The 25,272-nt window shown below is 40.1% G+C and overlaps 1 protein-coding gene across 8 annotated transcripts in view; it reads right to left on the bottom strand.

The window, feature by feature from the left end:
• Window positions 1-25,272, bottom strand: part of APBB2 (amyloid beta precursor protein binding family B member 2) — a 201,518-nt gene that overhangs the window by 101,013 nt on the left and 75,233 nt on the right. For 4 of the 8 annotated variants that reach the window (XM_052780184.1, XM_052780188.1, XM_052780185.1 and 1 more), the window contains exons 3-5: window positions 19,109-19,218; window positions 8,553-8,621; window positions 3,469-4,269 (exon numbers count right to left, since the gene is read on the bottom strand). In XM_052780184.1, coding sequence (XP_052636144.1) covers window positions 3,469-4,269; window positions 8,553-8,571 — 820 coding nt within the window. In that variant the 5' untranslated portion in view covers window positions 8,572-8,621; window positions 19,109-19,218. The remainder of the gene's footprint in view (window positions 1-3,468; window positions 4,270-8,552; window positions 8,622-19,108; window positions 19,219-25,272) is intronic. The other 4 variants (XM_052780182.1, XM_052780181.1, XM_052780186.1 and 1 more) reach the window with 1 other exon arrangement.

The following is a 25,272-nucleotide window of genomic DNA, read 5'->3' as shown; positions in this document are numbered from 1 at the left end:
AAATTGTGTTAACAGAAGGAGGAAGAAGACAAGACAATACAGAAGCCCTGGAAGTAGTATATTGTCATTTTCAAGTGTCCTCTCAGTAAAATGGTATTTCTATCATATTCCTGTGTATACTAAAGTGGTAAACATAATCTCTGGATTGAACATTAACAGTTCTCCAGGTATCTGCTAGATTACACTCTTTAATGGATTAACTGTTCTCAAAACTGTATCTTTTTTCCCCTACCCAGGTGCAGTGGCAGTGAGGAACCCCAGCTGTGCCCAAAATCTCAGACTTCCAGGATGGGCACCACCAGGGCTCACTGCACGACTCCCCAGTCAGGAGGGCTGCCCTTCACCCATGCTGGCACATAGAGACAATGAGGAATGAAAGATTTCACTAAAAAGACTTGAAAGATCTACCACAGGGGAAAGCACCACGTGCCTTTGGAGCAGATGGCCCGAGCAGGCTGGGGCAACACCTCCACTGATGGGATGTTTAAAACCAGATCTGAAAATTGCAAGAGAGCCAAGATACCACCAATCCTTGCTTTCTGAGGTTTATTCTTCTTTGCCTACTCTTAAATGTGGGTTCTCACATCTACTCTGTGACCTCAGAGGGGCTACATACAGCCCCCTGGAAATCTCTCAGGTTTTTGGTCAACCACCACTGACATAAATGCATTGGACGTATTTTCTGCTTGCAGGAAACTACTTCTCTGTCTGCAGCATGGCGGAAGGGTGGAAGGGGTTTTGGGAAGCAGCAAGTGTTACTTGATTTCCTTCAGCACTTCCAACTCCACCCACTGCTGTAGCACCCAAGTTATTTGCAAGTGAGGTAACTGCCATAGCTTGACCTGGCATGGTGAGAGGCAAATGCTTGTCCATCAGCACCACAGTAACTCAAGCAATTCTTGGGAATGAGATGGAAAAAGCATAGGTGATTACAATGGAAAACATCTAACTGTTCTTGACTCTGCCTCAAAAGAGAAAGTTCAGTTCATTTACTCAACTTTTATTTCACCTTTTATTTTATTACCCTTCAAACATCCTTGGAGATATATGAACTTGCCTTGGGATGGCACATTACCCAAATCTAAAAGGCTGGAGCCCCTAGAACAACTAGAAAATTTGCCCCCAAACAAGGAAGTCTGGAGATATTTGCACCGGTTGTGATTTCTGCCTTTTTCTACACCAGCAGCACTGCTTTTTGCAGCCCCCCTTTCAGACTCCCAGGAGGAGCTGCAGGAGGGAGCGCCTGAGAAACTGGCCTGTTTTATCATGTCCAAAAGCCATCCAGCATCCACAGTAACTCAACATTTGATTTCTTAGCTCTCTTCTGTCGTATCAATTGATAGTCCATTTTGGAAAGAAACTGGAAACACTTAATGAAATAATTTTATCAGAGTGGAGGTAAATTCAAGATAGGCAATAATCCTAAGAGATGGAGGTCTGTAAGTTGCAAGTTACAATAGCTGGATGTTTTTAGAGTCCATGAATACTTATATATACACAGGCATCTTAAAACCAGCAATCCAATCCAGTATGGCAGGTCCCATGTCCTAGTTGGTGCTCTCTGACAGTGACCAGAGGCATGAGAAAGAAACACCTCTACCACTTTGATCTTGAAAGACAATTTTGAGGTTTTCTAGGGCTTTCTGTTTAACTCTTCTTATAGACACTGAACTCATATCTGGACATCTGCTTTTCTATAACTGTCTGTTTATAATACATAGGTTGCTAGTATGGTGAAGGTAGCAGACAATTTTAAAAAGCCCTTTATTCTGCTTTAGAAGAATGGCGAGCTCTGAGGGCTTTATTAACTGATTTTTTTTTAATTATTTTTTTAAACAAGGAAACCCCCCAAAGTCAGCAGGGGAAAGTTTCTCTTTATTTCTGTAGTGCAAAGAAACCACAGCTCAGCTAACATTTGGTTACTTAAATAAGCAAACTTGTCAACACCTCAAAACAGCTCAAAAAATCCCCCTTCCTGAGTGCTGAAAGAGCTCATACACCATACAGTGGCAATACACATGTGGGAAGAAAATTTTAAACACATTATTTAAAAAGAAACAAAACTTATGCTAGCTCTTAGCATCTTAGGCCACCCTTACTTAATTAGACTACTTGGAATTACTCTAATTTAGTTTTCAGTGAATATAAATTTTCTACCCCCAGTTTCTCATTGCCAAACCTGGGGAAAGTACAAAGGCACAAGGAGCCAAGATGCTCAGCATTAAGTTATCTAAGTACCTCCTATTGATAGTTTCTCCAGAAAATATCAGTGATGTCACACATATTATATCAAATATCCCAAGAAATAATATTAACTCAAACAGCAATTTTAGTAAACTGAAAACTTTCTCATTTGGCAGAGGTGACTTCATGAGAATTTTCTCTCTTAACAGCAAAGGTTTGTTACATATCAAAAAGATCAGAAGATCCATTATACATCACATAGTGGGGATTTCTGGCTGTGACTTCAAAAAACCCTACACATTAAAATATAAATTACTATTGTCATGATCATGGATGACTGACATGTAATGCAGCTGTGAATTTGGACCATGGTGGCCTCCAAACAGTATATATCTCTGCACTGTAATAATGAAATTACTTAAAATACAAACAATATACGATGAACTTCTTCAGCCCCACGTCACCCTTGAGAATTGGATTGCCTTCCCTCATTTTGACAAAAGTTGTACCTTTATATACTGGCTTGGATATAAAAAAAAAGTGACAAAGTCCATTAACTAGAACAAATGAGATCTGTAGAGTTTTAAAAATAATGCAGATGTGTTGTAAATCACAACAAAGCCAGTGCAGAAGTCATCATTACTGTTCAAATAATTAATGAGCCCAGGCTTCCAAAATATGAAATGCCATGGTCTCAGCTTCTGAGTTACTGTATGGAACTGCTGCACAAAGAAAACAAAACACAGAAATTAAATGACCCAAGGTTTGGGAGGACTTTTTTTGGAAAAAATAAAAGAATATCATCAAATGACTCTGGGTGGAGAGGGGACACTCACAAAGATTTGAAATAGAAAAGCAAAAATCTTTGCTGAACCTAAAAATCATTGCTCAGAAAATTTTGTTTGTTGTGTGTAGGCAGCTATCAGTAGTTTAGCATCTCCAGACAATCATGCACTTCTCACAACATGTACCCATTGAGTGGTGAAGAGCAACTATTTATAAACTAGCAAAAGGTGCAGTTAGCATATTTTGAGGACCCTGTCTGTAGTATTTGCTAGTGCCTTTCCTAAAGCAGCAGTAAAGCCGCTAGGACTGAGTGGGAGGCTGCCAAGTGTTCCCAAGTGGACAAGGAGCTGCATGCAAGCCCAGCACTTGTGTTTCAATGCAATCCACTTCCCCACCAAAAGCACCACTAAATCACCTCTCTCCTTCCAGCCACCAGCTGAGAGAAGTTAAGGAACATATTTCTAAAACAGTGGCCATGAGCAGCCTTTACTTGCATACCTGTTTCATCAGGCGAGCTCAGTGAGGCACTGTCCTGGGACAGCGTAGTCCAGCTGGAGTCCTCATCACTTGGGGCCAGGTTTTGAATTCTGTGGAGGGCACAGTCTGTTTTGGCCCCAGTTTTTGGGTGGTCCTTCTTAGTCTCAGGGCTTGACGATACTGTGGCAACTTGGCCATCCTCTGGGCTTGACAGCTTGTTTTGTTTCCGGGGCAGGACTTCCCCATTGACAATAACGGTAGAAGCCTGGCCGTTGCTTTGTGCAGATTTATCTTCCATTGCAACAAAACTCTGCTCTAGCTCTCTAGCAGATGTCTCTAGATCCACATAGTAATTCAGGAAGCTCTTGGTCCTCCTTGGCTGCGAGGGTAATATTTCACAGCCAGAGGAATCCTGTGGGATCGGCTCTTTGCCTTCAGACTTCTCAGAAGTTACGTTTATGCCCACAGTGGTACTGAGGTTTTTGTTGGGATCCTGCTGTCCCTGCTCAGCAGCTTTCCTGAGCTGGTTTTCTCCATTCTTCACCAGCTTTATATTGGCAGAGCTGTTCCCCAGAAGGGGCTGCGCTGCTGGATCGGAAAGACCCATGGCTGTCTGAATGTTAGTCAGCGCATATTTTTTCCTGCATTTCGGAGGAGTGCTGTTCTTGGTCTCTGTGTGCCTAATTTCCGCATTCAGAAGTTCGTTATGAGAGGAGCGCAGGTTAAGAGTGTTCGGTGGGGTGGCAGGGTTGTTGCGATTCACAACGTCCGTCGTGCTGCCGCTTGCCATAAACACTGCCAACGCGTCCACACCAGAATCGACTAGAAAAGCAAAAGAGACAGTCGTGAAGCACATTCATTATATACACTATTTTGCCAAGGCTTCTGGTAAAGGGATGCGGCACTTTACATAATTGTTTTACAGCAGGAAAATTACCACAACCTAAGTGGGTAAGAGAACAGACAAAAGCTTAGCTTATTAAATAATGAAAAACAGAGGCAGAAAAAATACAGAGATCATCAGGACCACGAAGCTGAGAAAAAGCAGAAAGCTTGATCCTATACAAGGCAGTTTTAGGGCAGTTTTTTCATGTCTGATTCTGTTGCAGGCAGGCATGGGGACAGGAGAGGTGCCCTTTTCAAATGCCTAGGAGTCCAGAAGTCATCCTTACCATCATTTCATTTTAGTATTTCACCTCCACCTCCGATGAGGAGGGGAAGAACTCCTCAAGCGCTCATCACTAGGAAGCATAAAATGTGAGAAATTTCTAAGCAGACTGCAGGCAGATGCTGCTCCTTTTTCGTCTGGAGTAGAACTCAAGTACTGTTAATTTTAAGCCTGACTGGCCAGTCAGCTGTTGCCTCTTAACACCTGCATTTTCTCTGCTCTTTGTCTTTTTCTCCCCTCCCCACTCTTTTTTTTTTTTTTTTTTTTTTTTGTTGAGAGAGGGTAAGTAGAGGGTCAGAAGGTAAGGAATACAAGTAGATTATTTCACAAAGGTGTATTTGATTTCGGGGGGGGGGGGGGGGGGGGTGTGGAAATCCCTTGACAAAATATCCTGCTGTAATTCAATCAACTTTTAAAAAAGGGCTGCTCCAGAGATGAAGATGGCTCACTATTTCTACAGCTCACAAAGTTCAAACTTAAGGATAAAACGTATATCCTAGGGCAGAGTACACATATTCCACTGATAAATAAAACCATTCTTTTGTCTACCTGTAGGCAAGTTTCTGATTTTTGTTAGCCAGGAGCATAGCTCACATTTTGAAAAAATATTAAGTTTATTGAGGGAACAGATTTTTAGACTATGAAAAATGATCAAAAAATATATTTTTAGAAAACTGTTATTTGTTCCTGTACCATCTATTTATGGCTCCCACTAATCTGCATAAATACTCCATGAACACCTCAATTTACATACTGTAGTAGTCGCTGTTGTTTGACACCTGGCAACCAAATTAGAGGCCAATTAATAAATCACTCCCATCTGCCACAGCATGAAACATTCTTTCTGTTGTTCCTAATTCTCAGATATCACTGACTGCTTATATTGCACATAAAAACATGTCTGGGGCTTACCGAGGAATGAAAAGCTATAATTTGAGCTAGCCGATGACAGATCATTCCAGCTGAATTGTGCTGCATCTTTGTATATTTGATATATGACAGAACTGACTGCTGTACAGATTTACAAGAGATTAAATATATGGTTTTTAAAAGAACATATGCATAAATACAGAGTGAAAAGGAGCACTTCACAACGCTACCTGAACGCACACACAGTTGCTAGTGTTCCCTTGATGTGCCGTCAAAGCTGCACACTTCCAACCATCACTCTGGTATATTTAAAACCAAGCAGACCAAGTATACTCTTTGTTCCCTGAATCACACACCTAGAACAACTTCTAGAACTTGATCAAAACAGAATTTGAACTAAATTTTACAAATTTTCATGCCTGCCATTTCCTCAAGCCCTAGTCAGTGAGTCTAGAATGACTGTAAATTCTTCAGAAGACAAATCACCCCATGCACACTGTGCAAAAGCCATCAGCTTAGGTAACAGTTAACAAACATCCTATAGATAATTTCAGCTTTAGCCACACAATACGTCTAAAACACAACCATCACATAATTTAAAGGAACTTTAAAAATGTACTTGTCATATAAATACATCAATACACATTGCTTTCTGCATCTTACCTAAAACCAACCAAGTCTAATGCAACCAAGGTCACATCTGATCCTACGTAACATTACCAAAGCACATGTTTTAATCTAAAAAAACCACAAAATGGCCTGCGTTTATGGACTGGCTGCTTTATGTTTTTTCTGAATCAGTTAAAAGTCTTGACAATCTGGAAGTCACATAAAAAAATTCATTAATAGGGCAGGATAATTTTGACCCACTGCCTGACCTTTAGAACTTATGGAATCACACAGTATCTACAGATTTTACTAGATTATATTTTACTTCATGCTTCAGCAAATTAAAACAAGCATTTATGTTTTTCATCAATAAATACAACTGCCACAATCTGGAATGAGACTAAAATTTATTCTCCTTTGTTACAATAGAGCTGCTTCATGCAATGTTTGCCACTATTTTTACCACTGAACAAATTTCTTAAAAAACAGTCTTTCTAGATAAAGCTGAAGTATCTGCCTGCCAGATTATCTTTATCCAGTCTCCCATCATTAGCACTTCATTTATCAAAAATATTGTAAGTATAAGCACATAGAAACATTGAAACAAAATGTATTGTTTTACTAATCTGCTTGATAAAGCTCCCCCACTGATTTATGATGAACATTGGCACATTGATCAATGACTGAGCCAAAGCCTCCAGAAGTCTTTGTGACCCAAGCAGTGTTTGTAAGTTGGGTGCTAAGTGGGGTTGGTGTACGATCATAAGCAGAAAAATGTCAAAATTAACCTTTCGCTAGACACCATCTCCCCTCCAGACCCCATTTCAAATGATCCGTTGATCAAATCATCATGATCAAATGATCAATGGACATGCAAACAGTACCACAAGGCGTGCACAGAACAGAGCGGAACAGGCTGTCCTCTCAAGGGACAGGCGTCTGCTCACTGGCCATCATCCTGCACTACCAGTCAGGCTCTGGGATGCATGCAGCCAGCTTCCCTCTGCTCTTGGAAACAGATATAAAGGTGAGAAAAAGGAAAGCAAGAAAAAAGGCAAAAAGAGAATAAGAAATGCAGATGGGAAAGGGCAGGTATTGCGTCTTAAGGGCAGAAGTTGCTACCAGACCAGGACTAACTAAAGTGCTGGAAAAGATCTGAATGCAGGGAAATGCTTAAATGCACTGAAGAAAACCTAGAATGCATAGTAGAACAGCATAAGGAAGAGCCTGTCCCTCCTCCTTTATACAGGACATGATGATGCTCAAAACATGTCAATTTTCTCAGAGGAAGCACATCCCAACTTTCTGATTAAAAACTTCAAAGAAATGCAACTTCCTCCTGTGCCTGTAACTTCAAGACCGAAATTCCAATCACCAACTCCCTGTATCTTTTATTTTGTGTCTCCCACTGACCCTGCCTCCCTCATCCCAGGGGTACCTAACACAGGCTAGTGCTGTGCTCCTCACCAGCTAACCAACACCCCATGCCATGGGTCTTGCACCCAGGGACCCCGCCGCAGGCAGACCCCCTCATCCCTGCTTGGGCAGCTCCTTGTGCTGCCTGGCCACCAGCAAGGACAACGCTACTGGCACAGGGCACCCTGTTTTCAACTCTCCTACCTTCTGCTGAAAAGCAAACACAAATGGACAAGCAGACCAGGAATCACCGAGTTGATACATGTATCTCAGCTTAAGCAGGTGAACAGTGGTTAAGTTATAAGCCAGTAAAAATAGGGTATTATAATAAAAAATATTGGACTGGTGAAAAACTGAGAATAATTAGGACATTATCATTACTGGGAATAATAACAAATGGTGCCTATATAACAAATGTTGGTGCTTAAAGACAGCACTTAAGAAGGTAGAAGATCTGTCATAGCAATTCATTAATGGTTTTAGCTTGCTTACTTTTTAAAATGAATCAGTCTCAACTGCATGCTTCTAATGTTTAGAAACATACCTACAGATACAGATTAACATACTTTTACCACTATAATGCGTTTAACACAAAATAGTCCCAATTTTCTAAGCATCATAATAATACAAATAACACTATTACTTGAATGGCTTTTACTGACGTTTTTCAATCTTGTCATAAACCTAACAGAGCTAGAAGGAGAGAGAAAATGCCACTGCAAAAAGAAAACAGTGCACGACTGATTTGTCTTTACCTCTAATAAGACTTTTTTGCATTGTATTGTCTAATACATAGGAATATTTTTTAAAAAGCTAAATAGAGAGTTTACTCAAAAAGGGACTGTTAAAAAAAAAAAAAAAAAAGAAAGTGCTTGCTCTTTTTCATGTATAAGTAAGTATATTTCATGTATAAAGTGTGTGCTTGCTTTTTCATGTGTAAGTGCAAAATGAAAGCAAAATATGGGCCCAGGAAGACGAAGAAGGAGAAGAAGAGGAAAGTTTCACATATTTGCATAGCAGAATCTTTTAAAGGGCATCTGACCTGGAAGTACTTCTGACATGGCTCACGGGGCGTCAGCAATGCATCAGGAAATAGATTATAATTTGAAATCTGAAAAGAGGGATCATTTAAGAATTAAAACCAAAGGAAAACACAAAATAAAAATACCACATTTCAGAAGCTCCTGAGAGACATTAAGCATTCTAAACAAACCCTGGCACATAACAGTGAGGATCTTTTGAGCTTTCAAAGATATTTGACAGTCATTACAGTATGGAGAGGCTAGCCTACAGCAATGAGAACAAGTAATTAAAAATAACTATGACATTTTTCTTAATGTACGCTTTACTAGGAGCACAAGTTCACCAATATTCTCCAGTTTTAATCAACATACTGTAGCAAAAACTTCATGACATTAGAAAATCTGGGATTTTCCCCAATTTCCCAGCTACAGCTTACTCAGGAAACTACAGCAGCACTGGTAAAAATAAAAACAGCAGTAGGACACGTCCACATGAAAATTCGCAGAATGAGATCCAGCATATGAAACTAAGAAGCATAGTCTGCAGGGTTGATCCCACAGGAGGGAATCACAAAAAGCAAGCTCGGCAGCAAGCTCCTATATGGGACCCTTTCCTGGCCATCTTCTCATAAGTAAACAATTTTGCCTTAAAGTCTCTGGTTTGGATGTGAATGACACAGGCACTGGGAGACAAGGTATTCCTATGCACTTGCGACTATTTCTGCCATTGTGTCTAGGAAACATAGGAAAGAAATAATACAAACCTTTTCATAAAGCAGATTTCCTTTCTGCACGGTTGTCTGTTGAGTACAAAAAAGTTTAATGACAAACTCATGCCATGGGGCTACAGCCTCAGGTTCTATACACTTTGGCTCTAGTTAAAGCCTAAGCAGCTGGAGAGAACGCCTCTGTTATACAATGATTGCAACTCAATGCTAGCTAACTTTCTCTGCTTCAAAGGGTGAATTGCAACACTAAAACATTAATTCTTAACTAAGTATGCTAACACACCGCCTTCTCACATCTGCATTCATTCTTCAACTAGGACCAGCTAAATAGTAATAGTTAAACACGTCAGCCAAAAGCATCCTAATAAAGTCTAGATTTACATTAATGCAGCTGAAATCGGAATCAAGACTAGAAGCTTTCTTACGGTCAACTGTCATCGTGCTCCTTCTTGCCTACATATCCACACACATTCCAGGGGACGTTAAACACTTCCAGAAAGGAAAAGGAAGGAAAACACTTCAATGAAGTGCTGTGGTAGATCAAAGCAACCGATGATGTTCCTGCAGGCAGTGGTTTTCTTCTTCCTGCTCCCTCCAGCAATGACATCTCTGCCGGACTGAGCTTGGAAGCTGGAGAGAGAAAGCTCAGCAACACCAGGAAAGTAAATTCTGATGGTGGGCAGAGCAGTTTTGGGAATGCAAAAGCAGGAAAGAAGCAGGGCTGTAAGCAGTTTGCACATGTGCTCTCAAACCCATCTGTAGACTCCTCCACACAAACCTCAGAGCTACTGAGGATGGGAAGGACCTCTCAAGATCGTCTAGTCCAACCCCTCTGCCCAAGCAGGGACTCACTGCTGCCCTCCCCACTCCACCCTGGCTCTGTCCTCACATCAGAACAAAATCACCACTTCGACCTGCTTGCTAAATGCAGCTTCTCCCATTTCCAGCTATTTCTGCTTCACTTAGTCCTACTGAAATCACCATCCAATAACCAGCTTTCTGTCCTGGCTCCTCCGTCCCCAAGAGGCACCCTGCCAGCCCCTACTGCCACAATAATGACATTTTTCCTTTTAGAGCTAATCATGCTACCAACCAACTGCAACAGCCTAGCAGCAGTGCTGTCTCTGTTCTGGTGATGCTCTTAATGAAAATCCATAATGCTGATCTGTCTTTAAATAATGTTATTAAGGAAAAAACAACTTCAGATCCTGCAAGGAGTTCTAGCACTCAAGTGGAGTATGCCTTTCCATTTGTCATTCCCCCCCCCCTTCCCACACAGCCAGTCAAATTCCTCATCCAGCAAAAATTCAGAGACAAGATGCCTCCCAGAATCAGATTCTAACAGCTACAAAGGGAAAAGAAAAACAATAAAAATAAAAATAATAATGAGAAAAAGAAACAGGCCAAATCCATTGCTTCTTTACTTATAATTTTATTAAGATAGATACATCTAAATAATCAGTGTATATTTGACTATCTGACTGAAACTCTATGTTACAGATGACCTGGGTCATCTTATGCTACTAGAGTATTCTTAAATCAAGTGATCACTTGGAGAAATAAAGAGCAATTCTTTAATTTATATAAGGCATAACCATGACACGCAATCACAACTAATCCTGCATTTAGTAAGGGAAAAAGCAAGATGGCATACTAAGTCTTTTCCAAATTCAATTTTCTACCTTTAATTAGATCCCCCCCTCCCTTCCCCTGTGAAGAATGGAACAGTCTGGCAGGCAAAAACAGTGTTGTCACAGCAAGAAGATGGAGTGTGTTTTATCTATTGGCTACTTGCAAGCACAGATGATAAGACCTTCTGTCATCGGATCTATACATTCACAGTGACATTTGCTAAGTAAACCTCAGTCTTTTTGTCTAATCCTGTTGTGTAAATTTAATTCCTGAGCCTTAACGTTCTTTTTTTTTTAATCAATATATAAATTACTCAATCTCTACAATAAAGATCACACCTCAGACTTATTTGTTAATGACAACTCTACTTTAAATGCACGTGCTAATATAGGGCACAAGCATAAACTTCATTCTCTCTTACAGAGACACAAACTCAGAAATCGTAACTTACATTTCTGCAAATGAGATGACCAATAAAGCAAGAAGGACTTGGTCTTCCATTTCCTGCAACTTCAATCTCAAGTGCCATCCAAAAATAACTCTTACCAAGTCTGAAGGTAAACAATGTGTAAGCAAGCCTGATCAGAATTACCAAAACCAAAGCATGATGCCATATGAAAAAAAAAAAGCTAGGATAAGCTGTCTCAAGGTAACCAAAATGCTTTGTAGGACAGGCAGCCTACCCAAATGCTTAATGGATTAATAGAAAGGAATCAATGGCCACAGATTTGGCAGATAAAATGACTTAGACTGATTCAGAGGAGGGATTTTTCAGCCCCACATAAATTTAACTTAGATCATTTGGCAGCTCCTTAATCAGGAAGCAGAACCATTCAAAAGACAATCAATTCCTTAACAAGGTTAAGGAAACCCACAGGGTCCAGCACCAGCTTTCCAACTATTCGTAATGGCACTAGCCCAATACCAAGCTCTTTGATCAGGAGACACAGGTAGTCAAAGTAGGAAAGAGATTAAGCATAGGTCACTGCATTATTAACAGAAGGAGCAAAAATGTTAACTGAGCCCCTGCCAGATGCAATGGATGAGTTAAGTTCCAGCACAGAATCTGTGCGGGAGGGGGCACGTGGAATTAAATAGATGATTATCATTAACCACCTCCCACATATCTTGTCTGTGGCCCTATTTGTAGCTTGCAAACACTAGACTGTTCCTGCAAAGCCTAGAAACAACGCTGCATACTCCTGAGCACAATCCGCTTCTTCAAGAACAACTAACTGCATGCACATAAATGCAGACATTTCAGCTTCTCTTTTTCAACTAATATATTTTAAACAATTAAACTTCTGATGGCCTGGCATCATGATTTCACTTGCTACAACTTCATCTGCCCTCTGAATTACATGTAATAAATTTATGGCTAGTTACACACTAAGCTCTTATCAAGGTTATCCAGAAATGTTTTTACCCTCAAATTACCCAGACTGGTAGCAATAGTTTTGAGCCACCTATTATCACTGCCTCATAGCTGAGATCTTAAAAGGCGTTTGAAAGAGCACAGTACACCAAAATCATTTTCTTGTTACTATAAGATTCTACTTAGCATCAAATTGGGCTCTAGAGATGAAAATCTGAAAATTAAATAAATGGGAAATAATCTTCCAGCAGATTCTCTACAACTCTATATGAAAAGAAATAAAGAATAAAAATACATGTATATCAAAAGTGTCAATATAAAGAATGAAAACCTTTAATTTCATTAATTCATGAGGGTTTGCAAATAATTTCAAATTGCTAACAGTAAGTTGAGACCTGTGAGCAAAAATAAAAAAGTCCAAGTCTTAGTCACAGAACAGAGCATTAGACTGATTGCCAGGTTTTGCAAAATGAGACTATCAGGGCTCTCAAGGAGAGGAAATCAAGATTTTGCGCATTGACAAGATTGCTTCTGTTCCACATATATTAAAAACATTCTGTCTCTCACCTAGGTAAGTTTATTATATGCGCACTTTTAACTACATCTGGTAAAACTGTCTTTAAGTTGGACTCACATGTCCTACCCACACATCCCTTGCTCCCAGTAATGAAACAAGATGTATTTCAGAGCACAGGATGCATCAAACCAGAAAAGGTCTCCACATTTCTAGTCTGTTTTTCCATTAAAAGCTGAACTAAAATAAGGCTCATTACACAAAGAGCTACATCTCAGCAAGGCTGAAAGTGGCCTGCAAAGCTACGTTTTGTCTTCAACCAAACTTTAATGGGACAAATCAGAAATACTTCAAAACATACAAACAGTTTCAAAACAAAGTGTTGCAGTACTGCTTAAGCTGATGGAATATTGACTAAAATGGCCATACCCTACAGTAACTCTCCCAATGTAATTATGGTACTAGAATACAGGAATAACTTTAATCTTGGCTTGCTATAGCAAGTAGAGCTCCTTGAGAATGGTGTTGTACTATGCCGAGAAACTTATACCCTTAGTGTTCATATATAAAACAAAACCACATGCTCGTAAATAAAATCAAAGTATCGTACTTGCTTGTCGTGGTTTAACCCCAGCCAGCAACTAAACACCACGCAGCCGCTCACTCACTCCCCCCCACCCAGTGGGATGGGGGAGAAAATTGGGAAAAGAAGTAAAACCCGTGGGTTGAGATAAGAACGGTTTAATAGAACAGAAAAGAAGAAACTAATAATGATAATGATAACACTAATAAAATGACAACAGTAGTAATGAAAGGATTGGAATGTACAAATGATGCACAGTGCAATTGCTCACCACCCGCCGACCGACACCCAGCCAGTCCCCCGAGCGGCGATTCCCCACCCCCACTTCCCCGTTCCTATACTAGATGGGACGTCCCATGGTATGGAATACCCCGTTGGCCCTGGCTGTGTCCTGTGCCAACTTCTTGTGCCCCTCCAGCTTTCTCGCTGGCTGGGCATGAGAAGCTGAAAAATCCTTGACTTTAGTCTAAACACTACTGAGCAACAACTGAAAACATCAGCGTTATCAACATTCTTCGCATACTGAACTCAAAACATAGTACTGTACCAGCTACTAGGAAGACAGTTAACTCTATCCCAGCTGAAACCAGGACATTGCTTTATGGTCCCCATAAACTAAACAGATCAATCTACAATAATGTGGAAGGAGAACATAACAAAAAAGCAACTGCACTTACTGGCATTTATATTAATTACACTGAAGCGTGGGTAAAAGTGGGCTCAGTTTCAACAAGCAGCAAACTTGGCTGTAGAAGACACTGAACAAGTGGAAAAGACCAAGCTACTAGTATCAGTGGCTTGAATTTCAACAAGGAGTCTTGAGTGCTCGACGTGCTAGCCAAAATCCTCTACTCCTTTTTCTTACCTACGAACTCATAGATCTTCACAAGGCACTTTAACACCAAAAGCAACTGGGGTGCCTGTGAAAAGGGACAAACATGCAATGCAAATCCAGTACCATGGTGGTTCTCCATGGACATGCAAAACCCCAAGTGGAGTTACCAGGAAACCTTCAGCTTCAGAGCACTCTACCTCTGGTTCCACCATGAAGAAGAAATGGACCTGTCATGGATAGGGGTACTATTTAATTATGCTAAGCAATAAAACCAGAAGTGACAATATGCATTCAGAGTAATACCCAGTTCTTAAAGAAAGCTTTGTATCTGCAGGCTCCGAGTCAGATCCTATCTGTGGAAATAGGCCCGTGTTTTGGGGTTTTACCAGGATCACCTAAGAGGCCTTGATGAAGTTGTTGTGCAAGTTGCTACATAGCTTCCTAGGAAAGGTAGAAACCTAAACAAGAGAGGCTTTAATGGGGACAGCAGCATATGCGTCATTGGGTGCCTCTGTCATTTTCACTTCGTAAATCATCTGTATTCCTGCCTCTTCCTCAGCTAAGCAATGATTATGTGGAGCTTTTCAGCAACTTTACAGAAAACTGTCCCCCTGAGCATCATCTGAGCAGTGCTAAAGCTTGAGTCTCATTTACACCAAGATATCTTTCTCTGGGAAGAAAAGGTCAGGAGATACAGGGCAGGATTTTGCACATGTAGAATTTTACTGGAATGGTTCTACCAAGAGTTGCATGGTAGATGCACTCCTCCTTAGGGGTCAGGGTGCCTCTTTGGGTGAGTTTTCTGTTACTCTGGAAGGAGATTCAAGCCAATCCCACAAAGCCACTCCATGGTACATTTTCACACCAACTCACCTTGGGCTAACAATAGCAATGTAATTACTGGCACTGGCTGCAAGACTGGAAGTTTGGGGTTTTTTTCAGGAGTTTGCTGTTCTTTATAATGTCACCATTCTCACATTTGTTTCCTTATTTCACTGCAATGAAGCTAAGACTTTCCAGCAGTTTCAGTGAGTCACAGCCCCCTTGCAAGACCAGCAGCAGGGGATTGCCCCAGTGCAAAGAAGATCACAGCTGGGCACTCCTTGGGAAGCTGAAGGTACATGGGCAGAACAAGAATTTGAGTGTTCCTTGAGGGAAATCAAACCCCAAGTTTATAAAATCAACCCTGCTCTCTCTGCCCCTCAAGTATATTGAATTATTTATAGAAGCAGCTCTAGCATGGGAGATGATCAAGAAGAACCAAGACTCAAACCTCTCCCCTCCGCAGTCCAGGGGAGTGCCTTCCCACAAGGGATTTTTCCTTGCACCCTCATCCTTGATTTATGAACATTTCATCGAAATGGTATTTCCCCAAAAAGGTTTGCTTGGAAAAACAAAATCACACTCCATGACAAGTTTCTGAAATAAAACTCCAGTCAGCTCTAATAATTACATTGACAGAATTATATCAATAAATCGTTCCACATGGACCCTAGTCTGAGTCGTTTTTAAATAAGAGATGCCTAATAGTTCAAAAAGAAATAAAAGTCCACCTCTGCCTACCACAAATGAAAGGGATGACTAAAGGGTGGGAGATGCGGCGCCATCTTCTGTGGGCAGCAAGGGCTGGTCATGGAGCTCCAGGCACAAGTGGGTCCTTTCCTCCTGGTGAATGCTGACGTGCCACCACAGGACTGCACCTCCACCCTGGCACACTCCAAAGGTCAACAAGTGCCAAAAACTACCACCCACAAATTCCTGCATTTCCTCACTTCCAATGCCTTCTGAAAAAGAGGGCTTTTTTTTTTTTTTAAAGCACTCTCATAAAACTGTGCATTTTATTATTATTATTGTTTAAACCCTCCTGAGCATTTAATGCCCGCAGAACGGCACTGGAACCAATTCCATTTTCTCCAAAACACTTTGCTCAGAATTCGATATCGTGCAAAACACTACCACTAACTAAAATAAATGAATTACTATGCTGGGGACAGGATATGTATGGACAACCCATTAAAAATTTTTTTCTAGCATGCAAACCCCTTTTACTCTGTGCACAGAAAATTTTTTTCAGTGTGAAAGAAAATTTGAGTCTACCTTAACAACACAAACAGTACCGAGTTTTCAGAAGAGCTGCTGCAACCGATGCAGAAAAGTGGGGTTTATGAGCAAATGTTAGAAAAATATAAAGCTCAGAAGAAATTAATGAAAGAAGTCTGTTTACAAAACCTAGTTCCTCAGTAGCTGGAGACCGTACATCCTTAGTCCGTATTTTTCACAAGAAAAGCACAGAAAAGAAAAAATAAAAACCAGGATAACAGCACATGAGGGAGTGTTAAGTCAGGACAAGCAGTGCTAGACAGAACCAGGGATACACCCAAAACTGCCTTGCTTATTGTCAGTAATCAAGGAATATCATTGCTCTTTAATTACACTTTTTAAAAGTCTAAACTAGCATGCATCTGTTAAATTCACAGCTTTCAACTTTACATTTTAAACACCTTGCTGTTTCCCATATATTCAGCACCTGCATTTCAAATACATTTCCTAGCACTGGGCTTCAAATAAGCTGTTTTCTATTGAAATTGTTATGTGTTTCCTTGAATATAAAACCTTTTGCTATTTTCCTAAGACCACGCGCTATTATATTCATTAAATTTATTAAATCATTCAACAAAACAGTCAGTGACAAACGGATGAAATATTATCTTACCACCAAAGAAGCAATACAACTGCCATACTCCACACAGACCTAATTCTTCCCTTCACAGACTTTATTTAGGTATATACATACGTACAGACAGAAGATAAAAGTCAGGGACTAAGGCTTAAGGCTGCACCAAGTCCTTAATTGTACATTAAGATTGCAGCAACTGTGAATGTGAAATACAATAGCTGAGATGGTGCAATTACTCATTATTTATGCAAAAAAACCAAAAGCAACATGATGTATTTTACCAGCACTTTCATTGAGATCTGCTATCAGAGTTTTCATTATGATCCACATTTCCCAAAGACTGGGCAATTTCAATGCCATTATTGTTGGATGTCCAAAGCACTTATTATGTTAGGCACCAGGAAGTTGCACAAATCATACAGTAACAAAACCAAAAAATAAAGCAAGTTTCCTGGCTTAGAAACCCTGACAAATTAAGGAAAGGGAAAACTTGGCTTAACAAAAGCAAAAGCAATCATGAAGTAAGTATTTTGATATCTCTGTCCTCAAACAGAGGGAGCTCTGGCGCCAATTGATTCTGACGCAAGTTTCGGCCCTGGCAGATGATGGGAACCCCAGTGTTTCCCCAAGCAAACAATTCCACTTTTTCACTGTCTGCAACTGCTCAACTAGACAACAGGAAAAACACCCTAAGCTCTTCTGGTAAGAATTTAATGCCCACTGCCTGTTCTCTCTAAATAGGAATGGGAAAGAATTTATTACCTACCTCCACACTAGATCATTTTAAAGTTCTGAGCCTCAGGCCTACGAATGAAATCTGGATATCATGCCCTGCAGTATGCCGAGAGGACACTACTGTCTAGATTTAATGTCAAGTGATTCAAACAGATCAGTCTAATTCTGTACTCTAGCACTTGACCACCAGAGACCTGTCAAAACTGTAGCAACCATTTATTCCCTCCATGCTAGTATAGACAATATACAGACATTAATACCCAAGACAAACTCTTTGGAAAAGTAGTCTCTAAATTGGCTCTAATGCACCATTTTAACACACGTCTTCATGACATTTATGACTAGTCTGCAGCAGAGAGTAAACATGCTTTACTGCTTCGTAGGATTTAGCCTTGGGGTTAGGGAAAATCCAGTGAAGTCAAGTTCTGAATACAGGACCTCACCATGCAGGTCCTTATGTCTGACGGCAAAGTCACCATAGGAAGTCCCTGTCCCGCCACAGATGTAAGCTCTCACTGCAGTTTACTACTTGCATCAGCCAACACAAGTATGTGTGGAGCTGGATGCCTGATATGATCGAGGCTTTTAAAGAAGTCTTCAAAGGAACAGAAAGAATGGTACAGAAATGAGAGCTTCTTAAGCTGGCTTTGATGCCAAGAAAAGCCACATGGGATCATGTTCTTCTGCTACAGCAGAAAGAAGAGTGAATACAAAAGTTAACCTACCACAGCTTCACCTCAGCAGCCTGAGGGGATCAACAGAAAGTGCACGAGGACCCACAGCAGCCTTCTGGAGTCGGGGTGCTACCCCACACAGCTCTCCAGGGAAGGTAATGTTAGCTTATTTCACACAGCCTGCACTGTGGAACCACTGCGGTGTGGTGGCTGCCATCTGTACTAGCATGAGAGATGTCTGCTTACCCAATGGAAGGTGCGGGTGATAAATTTTAGGAGTTGCCTTTGCACTTTTACAGAAGACAACCTTCAGTAAGAGGAATGTAATATAATCTAATAGGATACAATTCAGAGGAAAAAACCAATGTGAATAATATTGAACTCAAGCGTATAAATAATTTGAACCGGAGACGTTAGTTGCAGTTGTAAGCAATTAAAGCTATAGTGCACAGTAACCTTTAGGATAAGCTCAAGTAGTTTGTTAATTTGAAGGTATCTAGTACTAAAAACTTGGGATGAGAGTGAAGAGAATAGCAGCTATACTTTTGAACCCTATAATAAATGAAGTTGAAGACCTTGAACGCACAGCACACTGCAGTAGACTTGGTCAAGTCACACTGCAAGCCACCTTTTAAAGTTCTAGAAAACACCTTTGCAGTTTAAACATAAATCAATACACTTACCATTTGGGTACACACACAGGAGAGCTGGCATCGATTAGAACATGTCAGCATCCTTTATAAATACTATTTCGGAATTTATAAACTTAGCAGCCTTCAAAAGTAATAAAGCAACAAATAAATTAGACCAATTGCATACATACATGAGCTGCTTGGCCGATAGTGAGCCCCTGGGTACCGCCTGCCCATAGTGCCAGTCAGCACATTACCGCACGCTGTCAGCTGCTTTCAAAGTACAGATCGAAACGCTTAACTGAGGGAGAAGAAAAAAAAAAAGTGAAGATTTAGTACAACAGCTGTACCTTTTTCATTAAAATGCTAATGAGCCCTACAAATTTCAGGATAACTACATCTATAAATTATTCATAGTCATGTTGTCAGAGGAGATGAACTGTTGTGCTATACATGCAGCACAAATTTATTATTAGCGGTTGGCCTCCATTAATAAGCTCACATAAATTTTAAGGTACAAAGAAGTCTCAGGTCATACAGTAGCTTCTTTTGGCCCATGATACAGACAGAACAAACACTACAAGAAAGAGTTTGCTTTTGGTTTTAAATACAGTTAGCCAGTAGGTGAGATTTAATAACAATGTCATCTTAAATTTTGTATAGCAATATTAAGCAATAAGTTTATGAACAGTTTGCTATAGAAGCAAAACTTACCCGTGCTACATAACATTGACCGTTTTGAATCTGTCCCTAAAAAACAAAGTGCCTTTACAGGAATGCAGGCTATTTACTGGTGTATCAGTTTTCTTGAAGTATCAAAAACCCAAGCAAACAAGAAATGCATGGCACATCTTACGGTCAGTTTGGAATAACAAATCACAAATCCAAAATCTTAATTGAAACGCTACTGAACCTGTCAAATAACCAGCATAAAATCTTTGAGTCTAAAAGCAAGTCCCATTTTTTCTTTCTTTGGTGTAAGATTTTGTACTAAAATACAGCTTTCAGGTGATTTTCAGCTTCACCTTTTTCTTAGTCTATCTGAATAGCCTTCATGTTCCCAGATGTCTTCCAACACGCATTGCCTGTCAACCATGCAATGTATAAAGATACATTTCATTCTCTCCCTTGCTGGAAGGACAAAAACCCCAGCAAATTCTGGGGAGTGTTTTTCCTAATTCATTAAGGATTTTTACTGTCTCAGGCTGCAGCTACAAGCACATGCTTGTTCTATCCAGGAAACAGAGAGAAGTATCAGGACATAGATGAAATAGCACTGCACCAAAACTGGGAGACTTCCACAAATCGTCAGATATGTCAGTTCCCTGATTGAGCAGAACACCAGCTTACTCTTGAATTAGATAACCCTTTTATATATATTGGCATCCATGCAGTTCTCTGGTGAGCTGGTCTGGGAGCCAACACGGCTGAAAACTCCATATAAAGATGTGTTTTCAGCCACATTACACTCTTGAACTGGCTCATGGTGGTTGCACTAGGATTGGTAGCCAGTGAAGGCAAGTGGAAAGAATGGGACCATGGCAGTCTGTGCTTAAAATGATTTAAAATGCAATTGCATAACATTGCTACAGCCTCTGTGGATTACTTCTGAAATACAGAAAACTACAAGGCTGCATGTCTGACAGTGCAAAAAGCAGGTAAAGATCTCCATTATTTCCCAAATCGCTGCTGAAAAAGCGTGTCCTGTTCAACTCTCCTCAATGGAGAAAGTTCAGTGAATCAACGAGATGGCACTCTCTTGCAACAAAAAGGAGAATTCTGCACCACGACACCTACTAATTCAACACATTATAATGTTGTGCAAGGAAAAAAGTTGCAAATGGCTGCTTCCCCTTTCCTGATCTATAGGAATAAAAAAAAAAAAAAACACCAAACCATATTTCTTAGTAGAAAAAATTAAGTCTCCCCTCACCCCAAATTCATTAACATTTTTACTCCCCTCAAATACCTACCCACCAAGTTCATAATTCATAGCAGACTACAACAGAACAGTCTTTAGCTGTGCAAGGATTAAAAAAAAAGAAAAAAATTTACTGAGGGGAAACAAAAATTGTAACCAGATGACAGTATTTACAATTCTTTTCCCTAGCTTGTGAAAGAATTTGATCAGTATGTATGGAGGTGCAAGATTACTCATTTTTCATAAATGCATTCTTGTCTTTCTAGAAAGTATACACTTTTCTAAAGTGGTAACACTCACTAAATTACATCAAATATCTACACTTGAAACATGCTATTCCTTCCCTACCTACCAGCACAGCATTAGAGGAGGGTCTTCTGCAGCATACCATAATAAAAAAACTTAACAGATACAAATTAAAAATCCCAAACCCCACAATTATGCTCTCAAACAGTTGAATTAAACTGGAGTACGGTTCTCCTAAAGAAACATGCCCACCGTGGGAATAAACCACTCTTTGGAGAGGCCAGGTGGGGACCCAAAGGTACGACCATTTTAAATACCACATTTTAAAACCCTAAAATCTCAATGGAAAAGACAACATAAAGATATATTCTCATTATAGCAAAGATTTCATCAGCTACTGTATAAAACGGGAACTGCAAAGATTTACAACCTGGATTGAAGCCAACTATCAAAAAGTCAATTTAGAAGCAAGTGCCACACAGTAAGTGAAGTTAAACTGCCCTGCAAAAAAAATAGTTATACTGGATTGTATGTACCAGCAGGGGCATACCCAGATCAAGACAAACAAAGATGCTGTTTGGGTTTGGTTTTTTCTTTTTTTCAAGAACCATCCTTGAATTGTGACCAGAATAGCCAAAGCAACCTGTCTTTTAAACACACCCACTCACCCAGGTGAATCTCAGAGGGACTCCTGAGCTTCAGCAAGCTCAAGGAACTTGCACAGAAATGTAAGTGACCTTGTTGGTATCCAAATGCCATAGCTAAAGCATCTGAAAACCAGCACTTATTTTCCATACACATCCATGAGAATAGTAAACAAAATGGCAGGAGGTCTCAAATATTCATTTTTAAAGATCCAAGTACAATGCATGCACACGTTTGCAGTTTGTTTTGTTTTTAAATGTACACAACTTAGATATCCTCAACTGCACATAAACCTGAATGTACCTAATATGTCAGATCAGGTCTTCTTAGTATTAGTTTTTAACCTGCTCACACACATTTGTTCTGTAACAAATGTGTTTTGTAACAGCTTTCTGGGTTTTTTGATTATTATTCTACCACAAAATTGCTTTTAAAATTTTTCATAGTGTTTTTTACATCTCTACAGTTAAATTAAAAATTACATACACACAAATGCACATACAGCCTTATGGTTTCTCTTCAAGAAATGTTTTGATTTGGCTCTGCCTGGAGAGTTATTTTTTGTCCTTTCTTGATGATCTTCCCCGATTCATTTCAGGTGACCAGCCCCACACTGCAAACAATTACAGACAACCATGGAAACAAAACCTGAGCACTATCACTGCATACCTGCCACCCAGGGGAGCACCTGAAAGCACTATCCACTTCACCTCACGCCAAGTCTTTTCTAGGATCCGTGGTGACAGAGCTACCAGCTACTCATCATCACACATAATGAGGGCATAAATCATCTTGCAGAAAGGCCTGCCATGACTTTCAGCTGAGACTGTCATCTTCCTAAGCCACTTTCTTTACAGAGCTTCTTTTGTTATGGCTCTTTTACTTTTCTTAGTTTTTACAACTGCTACATCAGAGTTTCATTTTACTTGTATTAATCTTTTGACACTATTGAAAAAAAAGAAAAACTAAATTCTGGTGCTCCTTTTTTTTTTTTAAAATGACAGAGTCAAACCAAGAGTTGTGTCCATACAGAAGGCACACAGTCAGCATCAAGCTTGCTTGAACTAATTCCATTATCTTTTGTTTGAGGACAAACAACTCATAGTCCAACCTCCATACTTTTAACAGACATTAAATCTTTTTGGGTTTCACCCAAATTTATTTGTTCACACATGCTGCTACTTAGAGAGTATTAAATGGCCAGCTGACTCCTTGACCCTCCCTGGTTCTCTACAAGCAACGTTTGCTATTAATAAGTGTGTGTTCAAACACAAATATAAGTACATTCATATTGGCTGCTATAATCTCATACCATAGATTGCCAGCAGACCTACCCTCACATGCCCAAGAAAAAGGATGCAAAAAAAAAAAAAGAGATGACTGCAAATTACCTACAGAAGTCATCCAAGTGTGACTGACTACATCATTCAACACTCACAAGGAACAGCTACGCAGAGCAGGGAAAGAAAAAAGGTTATTGCATGATGTTTCTCAAGGGACACTTACTCAAGAAGTTACATTCCAGTACTCTCTGGATGATATTCTGACAAACACCACAATCCCACCTTTAAATTCTTGCTTTGAATACCAGGAAATAGTACAGCCAGGGAATCGGTAAGAGGAATGCCTTGCATTGTTTTAAAAACACACAGGGGCCACAGGTCCTACACAAAATAGGCCCACTATACCAAAGGGTTCAGACACTGAAAGAGGCTGATTTTAAAAAATAAATAAATAAAAAAATCAGCCAGTAAGGCTGGTGGATGACTCATTTTGAGATAAGAATGTGTATTTGTATATACACATAAATTTTGTATAGATATGTACATATTTGCATATATAATGCAAATATGCTTCCCATAGTCAACTGCTTCTTCTCACTTTGCCTGCAGCCACGCAGAGCATCACCTGTAGGACAACATAAGCGAAATACAATTTAAACAAGCAAGCAAAATGTGCAGCCAGGCCATTAGGAATTTGTGCTGCTGATTTCTGGATGCTCATACAGAGGCAGCACATTAATTTTCAGTGCCTGGGAACAGCTATCGGATGCTGATCTATCAAGCCAAACTGCTATTGGAGAAAGCATAATGTTGTCTACTAGCCAAATATCTTCTATCATGGAGAGTGTGACCTTTTTTGAGGTCATTAATGATTCATATCCATTATTCTTTATCTAATAACTACCACCTTTCTTTAAAAAAAGGTATTGTCATTTCAGGGTTGGGGTTTTTGGTTTGGGGGGGGGGGGGGGCATTGTTTGGTTTGGTTTGGTTTTTTGTTTCTTTTTTTTAAGTTTTCTGTTACCCAAGAGACCTATCCAGTTTTGTCTGGGAGTGCTTACATCCAGGAGATTATGCTTTCCCACTGCCTGCCTTTGCTGAGAGGCAGGAAGCTGCCCTGCTTACTGAAGGACTCACTCCCCATCATCCCCTCTCACTGGCACAGGATAAAAGCCTTCTGGGAACCAGAAAGACAACCACAACCCCATGGCCAAGGGCATGTCCTACCTGCACTCCAGCTCTGCTGCACTCACCATGGGTTTACCGCACTTGGACCTGTCTGAGATGCAGTGTAATCAGATACCAGGCATGCTCAGAGACCTGGAAAGTCCTGCCCTGCCCCAAAAGCCTGGCAACTCCACCATTTCTCCTTCCAACAAATTCACACTACTCAAATTCTTGTTTCTTGCCATCATGCTTGCTTGTAATTTTCTGTCCTGTATACTTTTGGGCTGCCTTTGTGCTTCTAACTTCCCCCCTAACAAGTTCCCATTTGAATGCCTTCCCTCTTCTCCATTTTTGAGAAGTCCTTCATGCGGGCTTTTCTTATTCTTGGTTGTCTTTTCCAGGTACTGTGTCACCTGCCCACTTAGTTGAGGTTCCCACACACTATGAGGGGATGGATGTTATTATTTCCCACTCTGTTCTGGGGGACATCAGCAGTGTTAGTCACTTGGACAAAATTCCTACGGTGTCCCTAATTCATATCTGAGGCTTTGTCATAAGAGTCTGTAACTCATCAAAAACGTGTTTTTTGAAAAAATTTAGCATTTCAGTAATTCTGCAGCCAGATCATATAGACCAAGCTGAATTCAAGTCATTCCTGGTCCCGTGACCCTACTACCCTGCACAGACAATACATACTTTCTCAGTAAAACACAGCTGTTTTTTATATTTATTTATTCTACATTAAGTTACCTTAATGCAGATTTTGTTCAACCAAACAGTAAAAGAAAGCATCAGAACATTTTATGTGCAAATATGCAGTCCATATATATTTTAACACAAAGAAAAACACTGTCTATAATATTTGCAGTTTGTTATAAATCAAGAGAACTTCATTCACTCTGGTGCGGCTATCTGAATTGATACCGGGTAACGATCTCAATTTTACTTGCTCTGTGGGGAGATTTGTTAAGTTAGAAATAAAGTTGCACACACACAAAAAAAAGTTCAAAGTTAAGGCTGACAAGACCACTACTGCCATGCTTTGAGCCTCTGGGGTTGCAGCGAGGTCGGGCTGCGTACCAAAAGGAAGCCT

This window comes from Harpia harpyja, chromosome 2, assembly GCF_026419915.1.
Source record: "Harpia harpyja isolate bHarHar1 chromosome 2, bHarHar1 primary haplotype, whole genome shotgun sequence".
NCBI lineage: Eukaryota > Metazoa > Chordata > Aves > Accipitriformes > Accipitridae > Harpia > Harpia harpyja.
The sequence above is the reverse complement of the archived record's forward strand: the minus strand, read 5'-3'. Positions and strand labels throughout refer to the sequence as shown.